The following is a 12,516-nucleotide window of genomic DNA, read 5'->3' on the forward strand; positions in this document are numbered from 1 at the left end:
AAAGAACACCCCATAAGACTTGAAGAATGGCAGAAACATGCTGCAAGAGCAGCCATACACAGGCGACATGCCACAAGACCTGGAGTATATCGGGAACATCCCATAAGACATGCCATATAGTGGAAACACCCTATAAGACCTGCCATATACAGAGAACAGCCCAAAATAGCTGCCGTATAGCGGGAGTACCCCATAAGACCTTCTGTATAGAGGGACCACCCAACAAGACCTGCCATTTACCGGGACCACCCCACAATACATGCCATATAGCAGGGACACCGCACAATACCTGCCATATAGCAGAGACACCCCAAAAAACCTGCCATATAGCTGGAGCACCCCACAGTACCTGACATATAGCGGGAATACCCCCATAAGACCTGCCGTATAGCAGTAACACCCCACAAGACTGACGACTTTCTAGATGTTCTGACCCAGTTCCTTAATAATCACTATTGGGCCCTTAAGCGCATCCGGATATATCTGGTCACCCAATATAAGGATCTGCTCACACTCGCATAAATACAAGTTTTCTGCAGGGCGATGCTAGTTCCTCTTTTAGGATAGGATCTGTTCATCCTCATCACTATGGTTCATCAATGCAACACCGGAACTTATAATATTCAGTATTATGGAGGAACATCACAAGACGCTGATGCCAGGACTCTTTCCAAGGATTTTGTTTAATTTATTTTCATATCTTTAATATGGTGACTAAAAACCTGAGTATGGAAGCCCGATCTACTGAGATCAGGAGATGGTATTTGGTTACATCAGTGACCGCCAACCTCTGGTTGTCAGATACTACCAGTCCCAGCATGCTGAAGGCTGTCCGTTTAACAACAGCTGTAGAGCCACAGGTTGGAGGCCGGTGACCCAGGGTTGGTCCAGCTCCCGATTTTGGTTGGCTGATAACTTGGACATCCTGCGATCAGAGCAATCAGCCCCAGGTCCACCTGTTTTTAGCGGTTAAGGGTGTGACAGCATGAACAGGCATCATTCTATTGTTCACCATAACGGCCCTTCTTCTGTATGTGCAAATCTCAGCATACATGTCACATTTATGGAAGGAGGACCCCCGAGACACCAGCCTTGTCCCCTGCAAAATATTGATTCACATGCAGGTCACCTCCTCGTATTGAATATTTCTTGTTCATATTTGCATGGCTGTTCAGACTCAGACGCCAAGTGTTAATGGTGATGTGTGTTATTCAGGAAACCTCCATATCTCCACCGTCTGTCCCCCAGAGGCTGCAGCCACCGTGTTCCCAGCCGCACATACCTGGTGGGAAAAAATGGTGGAAAACAAAACAGTTAAAATGGGGAGCACAGGTTACAAAGCTATGGGAACAGCACACATGCACTATGTACTCCTCCACAGTGGGGGGAGCTGGAGTCACATTATGGTGGTCTCCTGGACGGACGCTAGAGCCGTCACTTAAGAGCAAGGGGGGAGATGAGAAGCATCTATGGCAGAGAATCTAAAAACACTTCACTGGTAAAGAACAGCCAGCAGACACATAGTAAGACAGATTAAAGTATACCTTTCCCTCAACATCTATAGGAAGGCATGGTCTTGTTGCCCTCAGCCCCTAAAACAAGGTGAAACTCTCCACACCAATCTAGTATGTCGTGAAGTGTTCCTATTCTCTCGCTACATAAATTCCAATCCTTTTTTTTTTTTTGCATGTGCTTCCTATTCAATAACATTCTGCCAGCGTTATAAGTGCTGAAACTTACATTAATTTCCTAAAATGCAAAGCTCTTAAAAATGATCTAATGCTTTGCCCACTGTGAACTAAAAGGCTGCCCCTCTGCTATACCCGTACGTAGGGTAGGAGCAAAAAGGAGACAGACCCGCCCCCACTTCCTGTACAGCAACAGAGACCCTCCCCCACTTCCTGTACAGCAGAGTCCTGCCCCCACTTCCTGTACAGCAAGAGACCCTCCCCCACTTCCTGTACAGCAGAGTCCTGCCCCCACTTCTTGTACAGAAAGAGACCCTCCCCCACTTCCTGTACAGCAAGAGACCCCACCCCCACTTCCTGTACAGCAACAGAAACCCTCCCCCAATTCCTGTACCGCAAGAGACTCTCCCCCACTTCCTGTACAGCAACAGAGACCCTCCCGCACTTCCTGTACAGCAACAGAGACCCTCCCGCACTTCCTGTACAGCAGAGTCCTGCCCCCACTTCTTGTACAGAAAGAGACCCTCCCCCACTTCCTGTACAGCAACAGAAACCCTCCCCCAATTCCTGTACCGCAAGAGACCCACCCCCACTTCCTGTACCGCGAGAGACTGGCCTCCACTTCCTGTACAGCAATAGAGACCCACTTCCTGTACACCAACAGAGAACCCGCCCCCACATCCTGTACAGCAGCAAAGACCCGCCCCCACATCCTGTACAGCAGCAAAGACCCGCCCCCACATCCTGTACTCCCTCTCGGAGTCTCTGTTGCCATAGACAGATCACATTTGACAACAGGCAGTAGACAGAAGGGAGACATTTTTTGTGGTAAGACATAACACAATCATTTATAACGGAAGCGATCTGTAGATTTGTCACATTATCTGAACACAGTGACTATAATATTTCTGTGGTCATGTTAACACTGAGAACATCCATCCAGGTGTGAGAGCAGGATTTATAGTCATCTTAGGTTCTTTATACATGCATCTTTTTCCTTTCAAGATGGAGTCTATGATCAGATAAGGGGGGGTCTCAGGAATGTCTTTCTTTGTCTAACAGACGTAGGGCACCGTTACACTTAAAGATGCACCAGCGATCCCGACAACGATATGACCTTGTCAGGATTGCTGGTGTGTCGCTACATGATCGCTGGTGAGCTGCCAAACAGGCAGCTTCACCAGCGATCAGCAGCAGCGAGGACGCGGGTATCTAAGGTAAATATTGCGTCACTTAGTTACCCGATGTGTACCTTAGAAACCTGCGTGCTCGTGCCGGGAGCTGGGAGCATGCAGGTTTCTAAGGTACACATTGGGTAACTAAGTGACGCACGCCGCTTAGTAACCCGATATTTACCTTAGATACCAGCTCCCAGCGCCTGCTTAGAGCGCTGGGAGCCTCGCTGATCGTTGGCTCCCGCTGCCACACGCAGCGATGCGCACTGGCCAGCGGGAGAGCAACGATCAAATAATGGCCCAGGACGATCGTGCACGATCAGCGATGCCTGGCGGGGGGGGGGGGGGGGGGCGGTCACTGATCCCCGTCACACACAGCGATCTCGCTGGTGAGATTGCTGTGTGTGACAGGGCCTTTAGAGAAAACCTAGGAAAGTAGAAAAAAAATGAAACTTAGGTGTGTGTGTGTGTGTGTGTGGGGGGGGGCAGTACGATACCTAGATCACAAGCTCGATATCAACAGTGATAACTTAGCCAATTAGAATTATGTATGCTAATGCCAGCACGCATTAAAAGAAACTGAGCAGTTTTGTAGGGTCTGCATTTCGGGTATTGCACATCAAACAGGTTACCAAATATTCCACATATGTTGTATTACAATGATCGTAAGTTATATTGGGTTTGTCACAACTCTGTTGTCAGGTGTCCCAGGACCAGGGGCTCCTTCCCTGTCCCCAACACCAAGGGCGCCATAGCTCACCCTGCTCCCCAGATTACTTCTTATGGTGAAGACACCAGGGCCACGCACCTTACCCTAGCTCCTGAATCCACCCTCAGTCTGTACCTTTCCCCCACCCAGGGAAGAGGGGAGTAGTAGTGCAAAAAGGAGTAACGAAAAATACCAAACATACAAATATACACACACACACACAAAATCAACAAAGGAATGCACCAGGGAGTGAAGGATGGGGTAAAACCAAACTAGGAGAAAGGAATTATCACACATTCAGAAACAGTCACAGATAAACCCACCAAATACCTACTCAAATAATAACCATCTCCAGCCATGCAGAATAAGCTAGCTCTGACAGTCAGTGCCAGGGCCCAGATTATATAGGAAATGGGAGTGACCAACAGTCAACAGCTGAGAGCCTTATGCAGGAAAGCTTCCAAGAACTCTCAACTGAGCAGATTAACCCCTGCCCTGCTAAAAGAAACCTGCACCATTTAATATGAAGGTGAAGTGCTTCTAATCAGCGTAGGAGTAGTAGAGATCAGATGCTGTGGCCTTCTGGATCCTCTCTGTCGTTTTAAACCTGCGATAGGGTTCCTGTTACCATGGAAACAGATGTCTTATTAAATCTGTCACTTTACAACATGAGCCTCGCTTTCCAGCACATATATAATTGCCTCCAGTTCTCAGCCGTATTAGCTATTAGTGAATAATCTGCACCCATTGGTGATGAAGGGGTTGGGGGATTTGTGTCATTATCACTTCTACCATTATAAAAATTCAGATTTCTTCTTCCCTTTATTTTCATTATCCGGGTCACATACCATTGTTGCACCGTATAGGTCACGTCTCTATCACATTATTTTATTTTTTTTATTTTACTCATTTATATAGCGCTATTAATTCCACAGCACTTTACAGACATTATTGGCTCTGTCCCCGATGGGGCTCACTATCTAAGTTCCCTATCAATATGTCTTTGGAATGTGGAAGGAAACCGGAGAACCCGGAGGAAACCCACACAAACACGGGGAGAACATACAAACTCCTTGCAGATGTTGTCATGGGTGGGATTTTAACCCAGGACCCCAGCACTGCAAGGCTGCAATGCCAACCACTGAGCCACCATGCCGTTATCCGTTCATTGTGACCAAGCTGCAATACAGGATATGCCTTGTAGACAGGGGTAGCGCTGTTTTTTGGGATAACGTCAGCCACACATATAAATATGTAGGTTTCAAGTGCAGCTGCACTTTCAGAAAACTTCTGATATATCATGTCAGTTGTGTTAATTGTTGAAGATCCAAGCAAAGAAATCATCCATACATGTCCATAAATTCAGTCATTATATTGAGGAAAAAGTAATGAACACGCTGTGACAGAGTCACTGGTTAAGTGATGGAGGGACCTGTGTGATGATGAATCACATGATGGAGGAGTCACAAGGTCTGGGCTTAAATGGCTGAAGGCCAGAGCTTTAAGTTTGAGTCTAAACCTGAACCTCTAGCATTACTGCCTGGGAACAGGCAGATTCTCGCAAGGAAAATCCTTTTTTTTTTTGCTTCTTTGTTTCGCCATTTTCCCAGAGGGCCATATTTACTTTACCAAGCTTGGTTTATGCTGTCTGCAATAAACCAAGCCTTTTCTTTATGAGACAGTGTTCCAGTTATACCTCTGTGTCCAGACGGGTGAGCCGCCTTACCACAGGTGGTGTTAGAAGTGCGGGCAGCGTTTCCAGAGAACACGTGTGGCGGCCACAAGCCAGCGCAGATATCAGGCAAGATGGAGGACCTGCTCAAACATCTGCTACAAGCACAGCAGCTACAACACCAGCAGCAATTACAGCAGCAACAGAGGGCGCAACAAGAGACCAGTAAGTTGCTTAGACAACAAATGTAGCAGCAGCATCAGATTGACTTACTGGCAGAGGATGTTCATGGAAGGCTAGCAGCCCCTCCCCTAAGTCCAGGTGACGACACGTACGGAAGACTGTAAGACGAACCATGCAAAAAATGACCCAGGGCGATGATGTGGAGGCCTTTTTGACTGTGCTCAAGCATGTGGCGGAGCTTGAGAAGCTACCACCAGAGCAGTGGGCAGAGGTGCTGGCCTCCTTTATTTGACTGATGAGCCCCAGAATGCCTATTATGATTTGACACTGCAGGATGCGCAGGAGTATGCCAAACTAAAAACTGAAATTTTGGCATGCGCGCAAGTGACCATGTCGATCAACGTACAATGGGTTTACAACTGAGCCTACTGTAAGGACAAACCGCCTCGATCCCAAATGTTTGACCTACTGCATCTGGTGCAAAAATAGCCGCAGCCGGAATCCTCCACTCCACCCCAGATGGTTGAGCGCATTGTCATGGACAGGTTTGTGCACTCCCTTCCTAAGTAGGTGCAGACCCAGGTTGCCCAGGGAGATCTCCGAAATGCAGAAGAACTGCTGAGCCTAGTGGACTGGTTCCAGGGGGTCGAGAGGTCCCTAAGAAAGCTAGGGGGTGGTGCATCCTCATACTGGGGTACCCAGTGAGAACCTGAGCCCCAAAAGAGGAGTAATAAAGCCACCACTGGGGGGGGGGGGGGGGGGGGGGGGGAGTACTAGATCCCAAGGGGTCACTGAGGGGTTGTCAAAGGCCACAGGTAAAGACTTGCTTTGCTGGAGATGTTGTGGTCCTGGACGCAGAACCGCCCGTTGTCCCTTGTCCTCTGAAGAGATGGACTGTAGCCTAGTGAGGCACTGCTCCTACTATGCCTACCCTGCCTGCAGTGTGGACTATCAGACCATTGAGGGGCCGCGGGCCTGTCCTGTGTCAATAAATGGGGTGCTGGTAAAAGTACTCTTAAGACTCAGGGAGTTTGGTGACCCTGATAAGGGCCACACTTCCCCATCAATTGATCCCAGGGAAACACGTGGGTGAACGTTGTATCCACAGGGACACCAAAGACTATCCTGCTGCCAGAGTGTCGGTTAAAACAAGCCAGGGTACGGACCCCTATGAGGTCGGGGTGGTCGAAGGTTTGCTACACCCCGTGATAACTTGGAGGGACTACAGCCTTTTCTGGAACTTGTGGGGGGAAGGCGGAGATATCAAAGGACGCAGACAGGAGCCAGCTAAACCCTGTTGAAACCCCATCACCCATCAAAGATGGATGAGTTCTCCTTGGGTGTCCTAGCTGGTGACGAGGACGAAATGGTGACAAGTGAGATTAAAATTTCTGAACTGGGGGTTTCTGAGGGGAATTTTTGAACTGCCCAAATGCAGGACTTGACCATGAAAAATGGGAAAAGTAACTGTGATAAATGGGATTGCCCAAGAGCTGGGGGCCAACACCAGGTTCCCGTACTTTGCGGTCAATGGGGAGTTGCTATATCGGGTCAATAAACAGAGAGGGGAAGTATTAGAGCAGCAGTTAGTCCTGGGACCCTATAGATGTAGGGTACTTGATCTGGCCCATGCTCATGTCTTGGGGGGGCACCTAGGTGTAGATAAGACCCAAGAACGAGTCCTTAAGAGGTTATACTGGCCTGTGTGTCACAGGGACATTGTTAATTTCTGCTGCTCCTGCCCTGTCAGCTAACTGCCCCTGTATCACACTTCTGCAGTTCCCTAGTTCCGTTAATCCTAATTGACGTCCTCTTTGAACGGATTGCATTGCACCTGGTCGGGCCGCCATGGGTCATCAATACAACCTAGTGGTAATGGACTAAGCTACGTGGTACCTCTAAGAAACTCCTCTGCCCGAAGTATAGCACGAGAGCTAGTCCATATTTTCTCCCAGATGGGCCTGCTGAAGGAGATCCTGACAGACCAGGGAACACTATTTACAGTTGTGGCCAAAAGTATTGACACCCCTGCAATTCTGTCAGATAATACTCAGTTTCTTCCTGAAAATGATTGCAAACACAAATTCTTTGGTATTATTATCTTCATTTAATTTGTCTTAAATTAAAAAATACAAAAGAGAATGAAGCAAAACATTGATCATTTCACACAAAACTCCAAAAACGGGCCAGACAAAAGTATTGGCACCCTCAGCCTAATACTTGGTTGCACAACCTTTAGCCAAAATAACTGCGACCAACCGCTTCCGGTAACCATCAATGAGTTTCTTACAATACTCTGCTGGAATTTTAGACCATTCTTCTTTGGCAAACTGCTCCAGGTCCCTGATATTTGAAGGGTGCCTTCTCCAAAATGCCATTTTTAGATCTCTCCACAGGTGTTCTATGGGATTCAGGTCTGGACTCATTGCTGGCCACCTTAGAAGTCTCCAGTGCTTTCTCTCAAACCATTTTCTAGTGCTTTTTGAAGTGTGTTTTGGGTCATTGTCCTGCTGGAAGACCCATGACCTCTGAGGGAGACCCAGCTTTCTCACACTGGGCCCTACATTATGCTGCAAAATTTGTTGGTAGTCTTCAGACTTCATAATGCCATGCACACGGTCAAGCAGTCCAATGCCAGAGGCAGCAAAGCAACCTCAAAACATCAGGGAACCTCCGCCATGTTTGACTGTAGGGACCGTGTTCTTTTCTTTGAATGCCTCTTTTTTTCTCCTGTAAAGTCTATGTTGATGCCTTTGCCCAAAAAGCTCTACTTTTGTCTCATCTGACCAGAGAACATTCTTCCAAAACGCTTTAGGCTTTTTCAGGTAAGTTTTGGCAAACTCCAGCCTGGCTTTTTTATGTCTCGGGGTAAGAAGTGGGGTCTTCCTGGGTCTCCTACCATACAGTCCCTTTTCATTCAGACGCCGACGGATAGTACGGGTTGACACTGTTGTTCCCTCGGACTGCAGGGCAGCTTGAACTTGTTTGGATGTTAGTCGAGGTTCTTTATCCAACATCCGCACAATCTTGCGTTGAAATCTCTTGTCAATTTTTCTTTTCCGTCCACATCTAGGGAGGTTAGCCACAGTGCCATGGGCTTTAAACTTCTTGATGACACTGCGCACGGTAGACACAGGAACATTCAGGTCTTTGGAGATGGACTTGTAGCCTTGAGATTGCTCATGCTTCCTCACAATTTGGTTTCTCAAGTCGTCAGACAGTTCTTTGGTCTTCTTTCTTTTCTCCATGCTCAATGTGGTACACACAAGGACACAGGACAGAGGTTGAGTCAACTTTAATCCATGTCAACTGGCTGCAAGTGTGATTTAGTTATTGCCAACACCTGTTAGGTGCCACAGGTAAGTTACAGGTGCTGTTAATTGCACAAATTGTCCACCCTCTTTTTTATGTTTGGTGTGGAATTATATCCAATTTGGCTTTAATTAAGGACAATTCTTATTGTGTTTTTTCATTTAAGACAAATTAAATGAAAATAATACCAAAGAATTTGTGTTTGCAATCATTTTCAGGAAGAAACTGAGAATTATCTGCCAGAATTTCAGGGGTGTCAATACTTTTGGCCACAACTGTATGTCCAAGGTAATGAGGGAGTTGCGCAAGGCCCTCCAGATTACCCAACTTAGAACGTCGGTGTACCATCCGCAGACAGATGGAGAGGTTCAATGAGACCTTGAAGTCCATGCTGAAGAAGGTCGTGGAGAAGGATGGCCGAGATTGGACTTGCCTCCTCCCATACCTATTGTTCTTTATTAGGGAAGCCCCACAGGCCTCTACGGGTTTCTCACCGTTCGAGCTGTTATACGGACAGCACTCCTGGAGACTTCTAGATGTTGCGAAGGAGACTGGGGAAGCAGAAGTTACACCCCACTGTAGCGTCATTGAGCATGTGCAAATGCAGGACCGAATCGCAAGGGTGATGCCGATTGTGAAGGAGAGTCTCCTTCAAGCACAAGAAGCCCAGGCGAGGGTCTACAACCGGGCCGCGAGGTTGAGAAAGTTTAGCCCTGGGGACCGGGTGCTCATGTTGATCCCCACCAAGGAAACCAAATTCCTTGCCAAGTGGCTAAGTGCCACATGAGGTGGTTGAAAATTTGAATGATGTCAACTGTAAGGTCCAAAAAAACTCACACAACAAGATATGGCCTTACCAAAACCCTGTCTGATGACAAATGCACATATAGCAGGATGCAGCGGGCCTCCACTAATAAAGGCAAGGGGCAGCTCAGGTGCAAACTACTGATAAAAACAACCACCCCACACCTAACAAACCATGGTGGGGTTGTCTGCCTAGTAGGAAAAATGCACATAGATAAGGCTTGCATAGGACGCCAGTCACACATATAAGTGTGATGCAAAGTGTCTGGCTTGCAACCTATTAATGACGCCCATAGTATTATCAGGCGGGTTGCTACAGCACTATAATATGCAACACACAGTGACAGACGCCCCAATAGACCAAGCCAACAAAAAGAGGCACGGCTGCATCTTGCAAAAAGTGACATAAGTGCAAAAAATTAATGCATACACTGAGTACATTAAATGAGGTATTGGTTAATATTTTGGCCAAAATAGATCGAGCCTGCAAGCCAACGTCAAGGGTCCTCATAATATTGCAGGTCCCTAACACCAATGTCAAAACAGCTAAAATAGAAAAAATTCAAAAACACTCACACAACAAGATATGGCCTTACCAAAACCCTGTCTGATGACAAATGCACATATAGCAGGATGCAGCGGGCCTCCACTAATAAAGGCAACCACCATGGTTTGTTAGGTGTGGGGTGGTTGTTTTTATCTGTAGTTTGCACCTGAGCTGCCCCTTGCCTTTATTAGTGGAGGCCCGCTGAATCCTGCTATACAGTATGTACATTTGGCATCCGACAGGGTTTTGGTAAGGCCATATCTTGTTGTGTGAATTTTTTTGAATTTTTTCTATGTTAGCTGTTTCAACTGTAAGGTCCACCAACCAGGGAGAAGGAAGCTGTACCAAGTGTATCAACCCGCTGAAACCATGGCGAGACAGGGATACGGTAGAAGCACAGTGCCTACGGGCCCATCCTGAAGCCAAGGTCGAGGATATCACAGTGGCAGAGACACTGTCGCCGGCCCAGAAACAACAGTGCCGTGAGCTGCTTCAGGGTAACCGAGACCTGTTTTCGGAGTTACCAGGAAGTACACAGGTGGTGGAGCACGAGATCCTAACTGAACAACATGTGAGGGTGAACCAAAGTCCGTATCGGATTCCTGAAGCTCGATGCGAGGTGATCTCTCAGGTGGCGAGGAGATTGTTGAGCCTGGGTGTCATCGAGGAGTAAAACAGCGGCTGGTCCAGCTCTATTATCCTGGTGCAGAAGCCAAATGGAGAGTGGCGCTTCTGTAACAATTTCAGGAAGCTCAATGAGGTGTCCAAGTTCGACGCATATCCGACGCCACGGGTCGATGAGCTTATTAAGAGGCTAGGGTCAGCCAGGTACATCACTACCCTGGACCTAACAAAGGGGTACTGGCAAATTCTCCTGTCTCCAAGTGCCAAGGAGAAAAAGGCCTTCTCTATACCTGACGGGTGCTTTCAATACCTGGATGCCGTTCAACCGACAAGGAGCCACAGCTACCTTCCAGAGGGCTATGGACCGGATACTAGTCCCACACAAGAAGTACGCCAGCGCTTACTTGGACGACATCGTGATCTTTAGCCCAGAATGGGGAAGTCACGTGCAGAAGATCCATGCGGCATTCGATGCATTAAGGAAAGCGGAGTTTACCATAAATCCGAAGAAGTGCGCCCTCGGGAAAAAGGAGGCGAAGTGCTTGGGCTACATCATTGGAAGGGGCGAGATAAAGCCGGAAATAGACAAAGTGGAGGCAATAAACAAGTGGCCACAGTCAGTCTCCAAAAAGCAGGTTAGGGGGTTTCTGGGAATTGTGGGATATTATCGGCGGTTTACCCCGACTCTCGCCATGATAGCTGCCCCCCTGACTGATCTTCTTAAGGGCACAAAGTCAATGATGGTCAAATGGTCCTCTGAAGCACAGATGGCATTACAGGAGTTGAAGCTCATCCTGTGCCGACAGCCAGTCTTGGTCGTACCAGACTTTACAAAGGATTTTGTACTCCAGACGGACACCTCCGAAGTCTGTTTAGGAGCTGTGCTGTCCCAGGTAATAGATGGCGATGAACACCCAGTCCTATACCTGAGTAGGAAACTCTCCTCCTGTGAGAAGAACTATGCCATCGTGGAGAAAGAGTGCTTGGCCATCAAGTGGGCAATTGACACCCTGAGATATATCTGTTAGGCAGGAAGTTCAGGCTAATATCTGATCATGCACTCCTGAGATGGATGAGGTAAAAGAAGGGGAAGAATGCCCAGGTAACTAGGTGGTTTCTGGCACTCCAGGACTTCCACCAGCTTTGAGCAGAGGGGGGCTATGTGACAGAGTCACTGGTGATGTGATGTAGGGGATATACTGTACGTGTCACTGCGCCTGATGGTATCAGTGATGTAAAGCCAGAATAGTTTCCTCCAGCACACTACGCGTTGTTACGGTTTATTGACAGTTATATTATGGGCTGGTTTTAGTGGACTGCCATAGAGCGGGTGGGAGGGGTCCACCATATCTCCACATGCAGAGTCCTGACAGGACCTGTGTGAAGTCAGGATCATGTGATCACATGATGGAAGAGTCACCAGGTGTGGGCTTAAATGGCTGAAGGCCAGAGCTTTTAGCGTTCAGCGTGAGTCTGGAGATAGAGCACTCCAGGAAAGTGTTTGCTAAACCTGAACCATGGGCAGCAACGTGGTTCAGGTATATATATTAGTGGTTGAATGGTTTGTAAAAAAAAAAAAAATAATTGGTATTACTTTGGGGGTACATACAATATTGATCACTTTTTATTAATTTGTTTTTCAACAGGAGCAATGTTGGCATTTTTAGTTTTTTTTTTATTATTGCTAACCTCTTTTTTATTGGGAGAAGGAATTAAATCTTATTTATCACACTTCCCCATGAATTTTATATCCCTTCTCTCAATAAAAAAAAATAGGGATTAAAAATGTTAAATAAATAAGC

General features: G+C 47.3%; 1 protein-coding gene across 1 annotated transcript in view; it reads right to left on the bottom strand.

The window, feature by feature from the left end:
* Window positions 1–664: 664 nt before the first annotated feature.
* Window positions 665–12,516, bottom strand: part of FBXW9 (F-box and WD repeat domain containing 9) — a 44,129-nt gene continuing 32,277 nt past the window's right edge. Inside the window, exon 11 of the mRNA XM_073587402.1 lies at window positions 665–1,282. Within this exon, the coding sequence (XP_073443503.1) occupies window positions 1,208–1,282 (75 nt within the window). The 3' untranslated portion in view covers window positions 665–1,207. The remainder of the gene's footprint in view (window positions 1,283–12,516) is intronic.

The sequence above is a fragment of the Dendrobates tinctorius genome, unplaced genomic scaffold, assembly GCF_039654945.1.
Source record: "Dendrobates tinctorius isolate UK_male_01 unplaced genomic scaffold, ASM3965494v1 ptg000099l, whole genome shotgun sequence".
Classification (NCBI taxonomy): domain Eukaryota; kingdom Metazoa; phylum Chordata; class Amphibia; order Anura; family Dendrobatidae; genus Dendrobates; species Dendrobates tinctorius.